Below are 14,207 nucleotides of genomic sequence, written 5' to 3' on the forward strand. Positions count from 1 at the left end.
TATGGAGGGGACCAGGTTGGCAGGGGCTGACATATGCTGCTATGCTCTCCTTAGCATTGTGTGTATTTTCTTTCCCTGTCTCCCTTTTGAAACAGGAAAAATACCTTGCGGAAAACCTCATTTTTCATTTTATTCCAGAGTTAAAAGTTGAGCAGTGAACTTCCTGGTTCATAGATCTAGCCTGTTAGCCACACTGGCTGTTAATGCTCCCATTAAGGAAGAACTTAAGAAGAGCTTGCAGGATCAGGCCAGCCACCCGTGTAGTCCAGCATCCTGTTCTCACAGTGGCCAACCACTTCCCTTAAGGCAGCGTTTCCCAAAATTGGGCCTCCAGCTGTTTTTGGACCACAGTTCCCATCACCCCTGTCCATTGGTCTTGCTAACTAGGGATGATGGGAGTTGTAGTTCAAAAACTGCTGGAGACCCAAGTTTGGCAAATGCTGCCTTAAGGGAACCCACAAGCAGGGACTGAGGAAAAGAGTGATGTGATGTATAGAAAGCCTTATGAGGAACGGTTGAAGGAATTGGGTATGTTTAGCCTGGTAAAAAAGAGACTGAGAGGAGATAAGATACCGTATTTTTCGCCCTATAGGACGCACCGGCCCATAGGACGCACCTAGATTTGGGGGGGGGATAAAGGGAAAAAATTTATCCCCCCCCCCAGGTGCGGGGCTGGGGAAGCTCGGGCTTTGGCAGCTTTGGCATCGCTCTGGGAGCTTGCGGGGCTGGAGGAGGGGAAAGCCCTCCGCCAGTCTTCTAGCCAAGTCGGGGGACAGTGGGAAAGGCGCGCTGCGCCTCCCGCTGTCCCCCGGGTTTGTGGGGCTGGCGACGGGGAGGAGCAGGCTTCTCCCCCCCCGCCAGCCTTCTAACCAAGTCGGGGGACAGCGGGAAAGGCGCGCTGCGCCTCCCGCTGTCCCCCGAGTTTGCGGGGCTGGCGACGGTGCTCTCCTGAAGCCTGGAGAGCAAGAGGGGTCAGTGCGCACCGACCCCTCTCGCTCTCCAGGCTTCAGCGAAAGCCTGTATTCGCCCCATAGGACGCACACACATTTCCCCTTCATTTTTGGAGGGGGAAAAGTGTGTCCGATAGGGCGAAAAATACAGTAGCCATCTTCAAATATCTCAAGGGCTGTCCCATGGAAGAGGGTGCATGTTTGTTTACTCCTGCTCTGGAGGGTAGGACTCAAACGAATGGTTTCAAGTTACAAGAAGGGAGACTCCGACTAAACATCAGGAAAAGCTTTCTGACAGTAAGACTGGAATAGTCTCCTTCAGAAGGTGGTGGACTCTCCTTCCTTGGAGGTTATTAAGCAGAGGTTGGATGACCATCTGTCAGGGATGCTTTTAACTGAGATTCCTGCATCGCAGGTGGTTGGACTAGATGACCGTCAAGATCCCTTCCGACTCTATGATTCTCTATTGATATGGGGGTTGATAGTTCACTTTTTCTAGAGAATGTGCCCCGTGTTCAAAACTCCCATTGTTCTAGGTGCATTATATAACACGGAATTTCATTAGCGTGAGCAGTTTCTGAGCTCTGGGCGCAGTACTGTGCCTAGGATTTCAGATTAAAACTGCAGAGTGGAAGGAAAGGAGGACATTTTTCTGCCTCGCCACTTCCATCTACTCCCTGAAGAGACACTCTTAAGAATATTACGGTGGAGACGACGACAGCGGAAGGACTGGACAAGGTGAAAAATGAACGTAATATTTCGCTGCAGTTCATTCATTTTCAGCTTTGTATTCTTGTTATTAAAAAGAAATGCCTAGACATTCCCTTGTTGCGCCCATAACCTAGGTTTAAGCTGCCATTTAGCTCCTAGCTTTCATATCTCAGTTTCTAACACTGAATGTGCCCCCACCACCCTGATTGCTAACCACTTTTTGGCTTTTGTTTTCCTTGACTCTATTGTGTGTGTGTTTGTGTGTTTCTTTAGTTTCAACTCAGGAAGACCCCAGGGTCTTCAGACTACTGGGGTCCTCGGCCAATTGCAGCTCTTTTGCCACCAAGCAAATTTCATCAGACCTGAACCTTCCTCTCTGAGAGCTCCTTGGACTGAACATCTCTCTGTTTCCATCAATATCAAGAACTGGTAAGGGTCTTCCTTCCCCCTAGAGCCAACCAGCAAAAAAGTTTATCGCTAGCTTTTACCTCAAGAGTTGGAATGAAGATGATAGAGCAAACATTTGCAGGCACTGAACCTAAAGGGGGATCAGAAGGAGCAACAAAGCCTATCGGAGCAGTTTCCTCTGAATATACAACCAGGCAGTCAGGCTGTGGAGCGTCTGAAGACGGCAAAGGGGGACCCGGCAAGGGGAGGCAAGAGCGATGGGAAGCCCAGTGGCAGCAGTTCCTGAAGACCCTGCAGCCCCTTCAGCCAGAAGGGGGAAGCCCCCCAGAGACGCCCGAGTCTGCCCCCTGGGAAGACGCCCAGGCCTTCCTGGCCTCCTTTGAGCAAGTGGCCAAAGCCTGCCGCTGGCCCAGAGGAGAGTGGGCGGCCCGGCTCCTGCCTGCGCTGAGCGGAGAAGCAGACGAGGCCTTCCGGAGCCTGGAAGCCGGAGACAGAGAGGATTATGGGAAGGTGAAGGTGGTCATCTTGCAAGGGGCCGCCCTGAGGACGGAGGCTGAGCGCCAGCACTTCCGGCAGTTCTGCTGCCAGCAGGTGGAAGACCCCCGGAGGATCCACCTGCAGCTGCAGGATCTCTGCCACCGGTGGCTGAAGCCGGAGAGACGCAGCAAGGAGCAGATCCTGGAGCTGCTGGTCCTGGAGCAGTTCCTGGCCAGCCTCCCGCCAGAGTTGCAGAGCTGGATCCGAGCAGGAGGACCGGAGTCGTGTTCGCAGGCGGTGGCCCTGGCAGAGGAGTTCCTGATGGCCAGCCAGCAAGACTTGGCCGAGGCTGCAGAGTGGCAGGTGGGAGAATAATGCATTTAACTGGACATGGAATGTGTTTTAGGCATGTGCTAAGTGTTTACATGTATCCCCTCTGAAAGAGAGCCTTAACTTTTCATGACTCCAACCAAGAAATTTGGGGAACATTCCTGTGGGGTTTTGCCAAGACAGGCAGAGAAAAAAAGAACAGCATTTTTGTTTGGTAATTAACAACAACAACAACAATAATAACAACCTTTATTAGGCATAGCAAACCACACATTATCAAACAGACACCATTTACAATTTGTATAAAATGAGAGCTCAACATAACAAGGTTTTCCTAGTCAGATCTTTAACTCCAGAGAAAATCAATTTGCATAAATAATACAATACAACACTACCGCATCACCGATCAATTAAGAACCATTAAATCTCTTTATGATGGCCCAGTCTTTCTACATGGACAGCACTCAAAAATTCAGCCACTATTAATGTAATTTGATCATTCCTGTCCGAGAGCAAGTCCTGAACCGTTGGTACAGGTCCTGAACCTTTGTTATGTAATTTTAAAAAGTGTTGGTTTGGGCTGTAAATCCAAGTAAACCCCACAGAGTTCTAGTTTAGAATTGCAGTGTTAGCCTTACATTGACCCTGGAACGTAAATGCAAGTTCGCCACATTTTCTTTCTGGCCGGGCAACTGTGCCTTTAGTAGGTGCAACGCAGGACAGAAAGGCCACATTTGTTGCTTTTCCCAGCATGGCAATACAGCATGGAGGTCTTCATTGTCATCCCCTTCTGATCTTTCCATCGTCTCAAGCATTTCAGCTTGCCAGGCGGAAGGATCTGCCCCATGTCTCCCACCCCACATGTGCTGTTCTGAGTTCCCCGCTCCAGAACCAATTGTGGAGGGGCACAGAGGGGGCTGGGGAAGCCCCGCTGCCCAAGCAGAAGTCCTTGCGCAGGCAGATCTCTCATGTGGGGTGGTAAACTCAGGTTTACTCAGAGCAGAGCCTCTGAAATAAGTGGACCTTAGTCATGTTCATTAATTTGAGTAGATCTTCTCTATGTTGAATGTACGTTTCCGAGCACAATTCAAAGTGTTGGTGCTGACCTTTAAAGCCCTAAACGGCCTCGGTCCAGTATACCTGAAGGAGCGTCTCCACCCCCATCATTCTGCCCGGACACTGAGGTCCAGTGCCGAGGGCCTTCTGGCGGTTCCCTCACTGCGAGAGGCCAAGTTACAGGGAACCAGGCAGAGGGCCTTCTCGGTAGTGGCACCCGCCCTGTGGAACGCCCTTCCAGCAGATGTCAAAGCGATAAACAACTACCTGACATTCAGGAGACATCTTAAGGCAGCCCTGTTCAGGGAAGTTTTTAACGTGTGATATTTTATTGTATTTTTGCTTTTTATGGAAGCCGCCCAGAGTGGCTGGGGAGGCCCAGCCAGATGGGCGGGGTATAAATAATAAATTATTATTATTATTATTATTATTATTATTATTATTATTGAATTCCACCCAATGAAGTCAGCTATGCTCATTAAGTTCAAGGTGTCTCCTCTGAGTAGGACTAGCTCTGGATATGACCCCGCACCTGTAGGAACGCTTCCTGTCAGGTGATCTGTGGGTTGCATCCAAAGCTAATCCCAGCCCCTTTCCAGGGCCGCTTCAAGATTCTTCTTCTTCCTGTCATGTGGCTGTTAAAGGTCCAGAAGCCACGATATGTGTGTTTGTGTGTGCAGTTTTGCCAACCCTATGCAGTATTCACAATTATATTGCTTGCTTGGCCCTGGAACAATCTCATGAGAGCCAATGAGCTTTATTTGCTCCCCCCAAACCACTGCTAGTTGAATTAAACCTGGAATGGAATAGGATTAAGGGGTGCAGAGTGCGTCTCTTTTGCCTGCCACTTGCTCTTTGTAATTGTTTCGCTCTGTTCCGGGTATGACCACCCTCACTGATTCAGGAACCGTTGCAGGATGCGTGCGTGGATTCTGTGGATGCAGAGGAGGTGCCATCGGACGTTGCTCAAGGACGGATCTATAAAGACAGAGATAAGGAGATCAGTTTGCTAGGTAAGGATTCACAAGAGCGACTAACATCGCAGTCCTAACCGTGTTTGATCAGAAGTAAGTCAGGGGTTACTCCAAGGAAGAGATGGGGACCTAAGAGTTTTGCACCTTTTGTATGAGTGGTGTAATTTGGACAACTAGGTGTAACGGAAGTCTCTTGTGCCTTTAAGCTGTGTGGTGATGAGATTTTGGCAGGTGAGATTTGTCACGCAGGGGATGATGAAGCACTGCACCTGTTGAATTTCCCTATTCTACACAACAGCGCAAGGTCACTTCAGAGGTGCCAAAACTAGCCTCTCGCCAAAATAATTTGTTGTATGTTCAGGCGAAGCAACCACAAAGTACCAAATAACTGCATATTCAAGTCTGGCCCAGGTTTTCCAGATTTTCTAGTCAATTTTCCTTTGATTGTGACTTGATCTAGTACTAGAATTTGGAGGACAGATCCTCTGTAGGATGCTCTAGCTAGGCATGATGTGAACTGCTGCCATCCAGTTATAGAGTTGTACAGTTGGAAGGGACCCAGGGGTCATCTAGTCCAACCCCCTGCAATGCAGGAATCTCAACTAAAACATCCATAACAGGTGACCATCCAACCTCTGCCTAAAAACCTCCAAGGGAAGGGGTGGCCAGGTTTCCCTTCTGAAATTGTCCTTTCCATCCTTTGCAGGTGGCGACATCAAAAGCTCAAGTAATTCCGGTTTGTTGCTTCCTCCTGAAGGGGAGATGGCTGAAGTGGTCCTGAGTGAGGTGACCTTTGGAGACCACAGCATTGCTTCCCGGGGCCGGGGTCTCAGTGTGCAAGGAGAGGAGGTAAAAGTCTTGCTTTTACCACAGTTTGCTGATTTCCCTCTTGTTCTGCCTCAGGGTATTTCTGCCCTAGTAGGGCTAATTTTAGAGCCCAGCTAAAGAAGCAGCAGCAACTCAGCAAACTGTCCACAAAAACAGTTGTTGTTAGTTGTTTATAGCATGCTGGTTTCATTTTAAGAAGCAAAAAAAAAAACTCCCAGTTTTTGACACTTCCTTGCCTTGTCCACCTGCAGATGGCGTTTGTTCTCCATAGGTGACTTGTTGTTGTTGTTGTTGTTGTTGTTGTTGTTGTTGTTGTTTAGTTGTTTAGTCGTGTCCGACTCTTCGTGACCCCATGGACCAGAGCACGCCAGGCACTCCTATCTTCCACTGCCTCCCGCAGTTTGGTCAGACGCATGTTTGTAGCTTCGAGAACACTGTCCAGCCATCTCGTCCTCTGTCGTCCCCTTCTCCTTGTGCCCTCCATCTTTCCCAACATCAGGGTCTTTTCCAGGGAGTCTTCTCTTCTCATGAGGTTCCTCAGCTTCAGTATGTGTCCTTCCAGTGAGCACTCAGGGCTGATTTCCTTAAGAATGGACACGTTTGATCTTCTTGCAGTCCATGGGACTCTCAAGAGTCTCCTCCAGCACCATAATTCAAAAGCATCAATTCTTCGGCAATCAGCCTTCTTTATGGTCCAGCTCTCACTTCCAAACACCACTACTGGGAAAACCATGGCTTTAACTATACGGACCTTTGTTGGCAAGGTGATGTCTCTGCTTTTTAAGATGCTGTCTAGGTTTACCATCACCTTTCTCCCAAGAAGCAGGCGTCTTTTAATTTTGTGACTGCTGTCACCATCTGCAGTGATCATGGAGTCCAAGAAAGTAAAATCTCTCACTGCCTCCATTTCTTCCCCTTCTATTTGCCAGGAGGTGATGGGACCAGTGGCCATGATCTTCGTTTTTTTGATGTTGAGCTCCAGACCATATTTTGCGCTCTCCTCTTTCACCCACATTAAAAGGTTCTTTAATTCCTCTTCACTTTCTGCCATCAAGGTTGTGTCATCTGCATATCTGAGGTTGTTGATATTTCTTCCAGCAATCTTAATTCCGGCTTGGGATTCATCCAGCCCAGCCTTTCGCATGATGAATTCTGCATATAAGTTAAATAAGCAGGGAGATAATATACAGCCTTGCCGTACTCCTTTCCCAATTCCATAGGTGACTACAGCTATTTATGTTCCCAGTGTGTATTCACCATCCTTTTCTAAGTCACAGTGCAGAGTGCAGCTTTTCCTCAGTGTTTAATTTTGTATTTTTACAAGTGGCTTGAGAGCTGAAACTCTCTGGGGTTTGTTTGTTGGTTTATGGGGGGAAAGGACATTAGCATCATTCTGTGCATTTGCATTGTTTCTTATGCAACAGCATCTGATGGCAGTGTTTGGGTGTTTTATGTTTCCAGGGACTGCCAAATTCCAAGGAGACCGGCGTGCCTTTGCACATGTTTGAAAGGACTCCAACGCAGCCAGGCCAACAGACTATATTCTGGCAAGTCCTACCAGAGGACAATGGAAATGTCCTGTCTTTTGGTAAGGGTCGCTGAAGTCCAGTAAACAACTTGCTGTTTTTGGAATTCGAAAGAGGAAGAAAGAGCCTTTTCCCCAATTCTGTGTACTGCAGTACAAGTCATAAATACAAAAACATTAGGAATAACAGTAAGAGCTGTTTGACAGTGGAACAGTCTCTCTTGGGAGGTGGTGGACTCTCCTTCCTTGGAGCTTTTTTTAGCAGAGGCTGGATAATAATAATAATAATAATAATAATAATAATAATAATAATAATTTATTATTTTTACCCCAACCATCTGCCTGGGTTTCTCCAGCCACTCTGGGCGGCTTCCAACAAAGATTAAAAATACATTAAAATGTCACACATTAAAAATTTCCCTGAAGTTTCAGATATCTTCTAAATGTCAGGTAGTTGTTTATCTCTTTGACATCTGATGGGAGGGCGTTCCACAGGGCGGGCGCCACTACCGAGAAGGCCCTGTAGCTTTGCTTCTCGCAATGAGGGAACCGCCAGAAGGCCCTCGGCTCTGGACTTCAGCATCCGGGCAGAACGATGGGGGTGGAGACGCTCCTTCAGGTATACTGGGCCGAGGCCGTTTAGGGCTTTAAAGGTTAACACCAACACTTTGAATTGTGGTCGGAAACGTACTGGGAGCCAATGTAGGTCTTTCCTTGGATGACTAAGAATTGCTTTTTCTGTGGGTGTTGAAAACTCTTGGGAAACCAGAGGCCTTGGTTTGCTTCAGATAGCACAATTCCCGGGACCTGAGTGTGAGATGTCCCTTTTGCCCCTTCAAAACAGGAGCCAACGTGTGAGACATGCCCGATAGCACTCAGTGCCCCAAATTCCTTCCGTGCAGGATTAGCTGAAGCAGTTTCTGCACACATAGAATAAAATAGCCATATTTATTCCCTTTATTTAGAGAGGCCACAAACCAGCCTGGGTTAAGTGAACAATCTGCACAGCCTGGGATGTAAGGAGAGGAGTTGATATCTGGCTGGAGGTAGGGAGAGAGAGAAATAAAGCTTGAGCTTAGCAGATATATTTTGATGATGCGGAAGGGCAAATAGTGAGGAGAGGAAGGAGGCTGCAGGCTTCTAGGAAAGACCAGAGCATGGACAAAACCCCTCTCTCTGTCTCTTCAGGTGAACAAAAGAGATGTTGCATCAAGAGGGAAACATCTCAGCGGGGAGAGACTTTGCTAGAGGACATACACAGGTCATGCGCAGAAGTACCTCAGTGGGATTTTCCTCTGATGTCTGAAACTCACGAGCAGCCATGTGAGGGGAAAGGGCGACAGAAGAAGCCAGTGGAGAGAGAGGGAGAACGCAGCGAGCGCACAGAAGTTATTCCAGGTGTTGTTATCCTGACCTCCTCAGGGCCCATAGAGGGGGAGAAGCTTCCATTTTCTGGGTATGGGAGGAAACACAACGACAAGTCAGGGCTTGTTGTGAGTCACCCTGGGGAGGACCCCAGTGAACATCCTCCGTGGGGCAAAGAAAGCCAGACAAAGCGTTGCTTCTGTAAACCTCAGGGGATGCTTACAGGAGGGAAACAACATGCACCTGCCAAGTGTGGAAGAAACCCTTTTGTTGGCCACCAGAATATTTGCACAGAAGAAGAACCCAAGGAAAGTCTTGAGGGTGGCCAAAGTTTCAGATGCAGGCCGCAGAATCATCGGGACATTCCTTCAGGAAGGAAGAAGCATGAATGTTCCACATGCAGGAAAAGCTTCACTTCCAGAGCAGATTTAACAAGGCACCAGAGGATTCATACTGGAGAGAAACCCTACAGGTGCCTTGAGTGCGGGAAAAGCTTCAGCCGGGGAGAAAACCTGTGCAGACACCGGAGGGTCCACACTAGAGAGAAACCATACAAATGCTCTCACTGCAGGAAATGCTTCGGTCAGAGAGGGGACTTGAAGGTTCATCAGAGGATCCATACCGGAGAGAAACCGTACCAATGTCCCGAGTGCGATAAGCGCTTCAGGCGGCGACAGCACCTGATGGGTCATCAGAGGACCCATAGCAGAGAGTAACTGTTTCAAGTTCATCAGAGCACTCACAAGAGACCTTACAAATGCCACAAGGAAAAGCCAGGAAAGATTGGCTAAGCACCAGAGCACCTTTCATATTGTCTGCCATCAGATCCTATCACCACAGATTCCACTTTCTCTATACTCTCAATAGCAAGTGGGTGGCCACTATGAATTACGTTTGCCCACAGCTCCTCAGGGGCATGCTCTCCTAGTGAAGGAAGTTCCAGAAACCATTTTTTATCTTGTCAATAGTGGCTGCAGTATGGGACGCAGGTGGCACTGTGGGTTAAACCACTGAGCCTAGGGCTTGCTGATCAGAAGGTCGGCGATTCGAATCCCCGTGACGGGGTGAGCTCCTGTTGCTCAGTCCCTGCTCCTGCCAACCTAGCAGTTCGAAAGCAGGTCAAAGTGCAAGTAGATAAATAGGTACCACTCCGGCGGGAAGGTAAACGGCGTTTCCGTGCGCTGCTCTGGTTCGCCAGAAGCGGCTTAGTCATGCTGGCCACATGACCTGGAAGTTGTACACCGGCTCCCTCGGCCAGTAAAGCGAGATGAGCGCCGCAACCCCAGAGTCGGCCACGACTGGACCTAATGGTCAGGGATCCCTTTACCTTTACCTTTAGTGGCTGCAGTCTTAAAAACTGCATACTGGGACATAGTTAGTGGAATATCTCATGTGTCAAACTGCTTGGAATTAAACTGTTCTACTTGTCATTGCTTTTTCCTCAAGGAGCATTGGGAACTAGGGTTTGGGGTGGGTCTTTTGGCAGCCCAGAGGCCTGTACTGACCTCTTGATATACAATTCCCAGAGTCTGATTCTGAGTTGTCCCCTTCTCACTTCAACAGGGAAGCCATAATATGGAGACATGGCTGATAGTATGGAAAGGGGGCAGGTGATCAGGGTCTTCAGTGCCCCAAATATATCTTCTTTGTGATTAGTTGAAACTGGTTTTGTATTAGACGGAACACTTGGGAGTGGGGGTTAGTCCAAGTGTGGGGAACATTTGACCCTCCAGATGTTGCTGAACATAGCCAGGGATGATGGGAGTTGGAGTTCAGTAACATCTGGAGGGTCAAATGTTCCCCACAGCTGATTTAGCCAGTCAAACTGCTGTTGCTGGCCCCTGTGAACATAACCATTTATCCATAAAGTACTTTAGCTATTAGGGAGAAGTAGACAGGTTTAGACTGCAATCCTAAAAAAAAGTCTGCTACCTGGCATTGTGGACTTAATTAAAATTACAGGTTTTTGATACCAGCCTTTAGAACAAACTATAATACATTGTTGTTTTCCTCATTTACCCCCAATGTACCCCAGGAATTGCTTTTTCTGAGGGCGCTGAAACCTACTGAGGAACCAGAGGTATCATGTTTCCTTCAGAAAGCAAAACTCCTGGAATTTATGTTTCTTGCCCCTTCATAAAGCCGTGATGGGGACATGGGTGGCGCTGTGGTCTAAACCACAGAGCCTGGGGCCTGCCAATCAGAAGGTCGGCGGTTCGAATCCCCGCAATGGGGTGAGCTTCCGTTGCTTGGTCCCAGCTCCTGCCAACCTAGCAGTTCGAAAGCACGTCAAGTGCAAGTAGATAAGTTGGTACCACTCTGGTGGGAAGGTAAATGGCATTTCTGTGCGCTGCTCTGCTTCACCAGAAGTGGCTTAGTCATGCTGGCCACATGACCCAGAAGCTGTACACCGGCTCCCTCGGCCAATAAAGCGAGATGAGTGCATAACCCCAGAGTTGTCCGCGACTGGACCTAATGGTCAGGGGTACCTTTACCTTTAAAGCCGTGATGAGAGATAATGGCTGACAGAATGGTTGAGGACAGTCTCATTTACAGCGTGGAAGATGACTTTCCTCTGCAACAAACTGATTTAGTGCAAGCAGACCCAAATAGGCGCACTTGGCTTTAACATCTTAATTTAGAGATGTCACAAAAGGCACCTCTCCCAGGAGCAGAACCGAGTGAAGAGGAGAGCCTCACTTGTGGAGACAGTGGTGATGCATGGCTAGAAGTTGAGAGAAAAAGCTGAGTGTAATAATAATAATAATAATAATAATAATAATAATAATAATAATTTATTTATACCCCGCCCATCTGGCTGGGCCTCCCCAGCCACTCTGGGCGGCTTCCATAAAAACCAAAAATACAGTAAAATATCACACGTTAAAAACTTCCCTGAACAGGGCTGCCTTAAGATGTATTCTGAATGTCAGGTAGTTGTTTATCGCTTTGACATCTGCTGGAAGGGCGTTCCACAGGGCGGGCGCCACTACCGAGAAGGCCCTCTGCCTGGTTCCCTGTAGCTTTGCTTCTCGCAATGAGGGAACCGCCAGAAGGCCCTCAGCGCTGGACCTCAGCGTCCGGGCAGAATGATGGGGGTGGAGACTGGAGAATGATGGGGGTGTAGCGGAGAAGATTCAGAATTGCCTAGAAAGGGAGCTCTGGCAGGACAGAGAAAGCCAGGAGGGAGGAGGTTGCAAGAGTCTAGAAAAGAGGTGACCAGAGCTTGGACAAAATTCCTCTCTCTTTCTCTTCAGGTGAACAAGACAGGTGCTGGACGAAGATGGAGAAATCCCGGTTGGGAGAGAATTTGCCGAAAGAAATGCACAGGGCGTTAGCGGGAGAATTCCGTCGGGATATTTCAGCTGTGACACCTGGAAATCCTGAGGAGAAAAATAATTCCAAAGGGCAACAGGAGAAGCAGCCGGTGAAGAGAGAAACACAATGCCTCCCAGGAGTTATTGCAGTCTCTGTTAGCAAAGCCACAGACAGTGGAAAGCCCTGCAGGAGAAAATATAAGTCAGAGAACCCTTTTGAGTGCCCCGCATCAGCGAGAGACAGCCAGTCTGTATGTTGCCTTGAGAAACTACAGGGAATACTTAGGGGGGAGAAACAAAATGCCTTGCCTGCATGTGGTGAAAATTTATGTGGGAGAGAGGAATTCGTTGGACACCAGGACAGCCGCACAGAAGAGAGCTCCCACAAATGCCCCAAAGATGAGAAACGCTTCAGACATAGACATCGGAACAAGAATTCAGGAAGGAAACCCTACGAATGTTCTGTGTGCGGGAAAAACTTCACCTTCAGAGCAGAGTTAGCAAGACATCATAGAATCCATACGGGAGAGAAACCATACGGATGTTCACAGTGTGGGAGAAGCTTCCGGCAGAGAACGCACTTAGTTAGGCACCAGGGCATCCATACTGGGGAACTGTTCCAATGCCCCGAATGTGGGAAGGGCTTTTCCCAGAGAGATACGTTGAAAAGACACCAGAGAACTCACAGGACGCTCCCGAGGCCTGCGTCCTCTGAGGGTGGGGAGAGTTCAAATCGGGGCAGCATGTTTGCTGTGCAGGCCCCTGCCATATCTGTACCAGTGGCCATATTCCCACTGGGAGTAGCCACCATTAGGCCTCAAAATGGGATTGAGCTCAAAAAGCTCTCGGAAAGCCCGTAGAATAACTATGTCCACTTTCAGTTAGACTCCAAGTCTCAAATATGTTAGTCACAAGGCACCAGTTACTCATAAACGTATAACAATATCAACAATCTTATCATTTATACCCCGCCCATCAATATACATAATGCATGCTGAAACTAAAAGCTTACCCACGAAAATGCAGTGGTGAGGAAGCATGCATAAGCCGAATACTGTAGTTGTGGCTATAATCGCATAACTTGGGCTGCAATCCTCACCCCACTTTATCCTGGACATAAACCCCATTGAATTCAGCAAGACTGACATGGTTAGGAACACACTGTTCTAGTCCTCTCCGTTGAGGCATTTCATCCCAACTTCATTTTATTTGTCTGTGCCTACTTAAAACACACCGATTTGGCACATTGGCTTGTTGCACATCAGAGAATCCAGAGGGAAAGAAAATGCTTAGCAGGACTGAGAACATGTAATATCCCACTGCAGGAATATCTGCAGCTGCTGTTGAAAGCAGAACATCTAGCAGCAGGGAGGCGATAAGAGCTCTGCCGACACCGTCGGGTCAAGGATCCTCCCTCCGTCACCAGTTTTCATCAGCCCACGGTCATGGCTTCACTTTAACCAGCTTACGCACATCCTCGTAAAGCCAGACATTGTGTCACAGGTGAACAGAAAGCTTATGGCCTCGGAAGGTTTGCCATTGAATGCTTAATTCTGCTCACTTGTGGAGTGTTTCCAGAGGCATAGCTGGGGGGGGGTGCACTGGCCGCTACACTTAACTGCGGGACCTGCAGTGCGCCTGAGCCCCGCAACTCTCCTGGGAGTGACATAGTGGCTTGGGCACCTGAAGGCTCTGCGCTGCCCAAAATGGCAGTGGGGGACTTGTGTCCGCCGCCCCTCCCCCTCAGCTGCCCTACAGGTGATGGGGAGACTTGGCCTTCTCTCTCCCCTCTCCTTGGGAGTCCTCCGGGCAGCTGCTCAGCCCCAAGGAGAGGTGCCTCCTCACGCTGCCCCACAGGGGCCTGGGAAGCAGAGACATGAGAGGGCATCCGAGGAGGGAGGGAAGGAAAGAGGGACAGAGGCCAGTGTTGCCCGTGGCACCCCTGACCACCATTCAAGGCACCCCAGGGTGCCATGGCACAGTGGTTGAAAACCACTGGTTTTGGGATTGTGCTCTCAACTGAACAGTGGGGAAACATTGTGGTCCAAAAATTCTTGGATCCATTATCCTCCTGTGCATATTTGACACCCATTCGTCCTATAAAAGGTAAAGGTACCCCTGCCCGAACGGGCCAGTCTTGACAGACTGTGGGGTTTGTGCGCCCATCTCACATCTATTGGCCGGGGGCCAGCGCTGTCCGGAGACACTTCCGGGTCACGTGGCCAGCGTGACAACGCTGCTCTGGCGAGCCAGAGCCGCACACGGA

The 14,207-nt window shown here is 48.9% G+C and overlaps 1 protein-coding gene across 7 annotated transcripts; it reads left to right on the top strand.

Moving 5' to 3' along the window:
* The first annotated feature begins 1,475 nt into the window (after positions 1 to 1,475).
* LOC309524697 (zinc finger protein 446-like) lies at positions 1,476 to 14,037 on the top strand. 7 transcript variants are annotated; one of them, XR_014216014.1, is made up of 6 exons: positions 1,476 to 2,909; positions 4,837 to 4,945; positions 5,613 to 5,755; positions 7,196 to 7,322; positions 8,448 to 9,410; positions 11,882 to 12,011. XR_014216014.1 is itself a non-coding variant. In XM_082209608.1 (6 exons), the coding sequence occupies exons 1-6, from the start codon at positions 2,163 to 2,165 to the stop codon at positions 11,883 to 11,885; spliced, it is 1,779 nt and encodes a 592-aa protein (XP_082065734.1). In that variant the 5' UTR covers positions 1,476 to 2,162; the 3' UTR covers positions 11,886 to 12,013. The 7 variants fall into 7 exon arrangements, 5 of the variants coding, with proteins under 5 accessions (XP_082065734.1, XP_082065730.1, XP_082065732.1 ...); XR_014216015.1 differs by having other exon boundaries at positions 8,448 to 9,494; positions 11,882 to 11,979; XM_082209608.1 differs by having other exon boundaries at positions 8,448 to 9,096; positions 11,882 to 12,013.
* Positions 14,038 to 14,207: the final 170 nt, after the last annotated feature.

This window comes from Podarcis vaucheri (assembly GCF_965113315.1).
Source record: "Podarcis vaucheri genome assembly, chromosome: 2".
Taxonomy (NCBI): domain Eukaryota; kingdom Metazoa; phylum Chordata; class Lepidosauria; order Squamata; family Lacertidae; genus Podarcis; species Podarcis vaucheri.

What these genes read in the sequence shown, in the direction of transcription:
- LOC309524697 (XM_082209604.1), top strand. Translation starts at nt 2,163, where the DNA reads ATGAAGATGATAGAGCAAACATTTGCAGGCACTGAACCTAAAGGGGGA. An exon ending in CCGAGGCTGCAGAGTGGCAG is followed by an intron (nt 2,910 to 4,836) that starts GTGGGAGAATAA and finishes TCACTGATTCAG; the next exon opens with GAACCGTTGCAGGATGCGTG. An exon ending in GCGCACAGAAGTTATTCCAG is followed by an intron (nt 8,658 to 11,881) that starts GTGTTGTTATCC and finishes CTTTCTCTTCAG; the next exon opens with GTGAACAAGACAGGTGCTGG.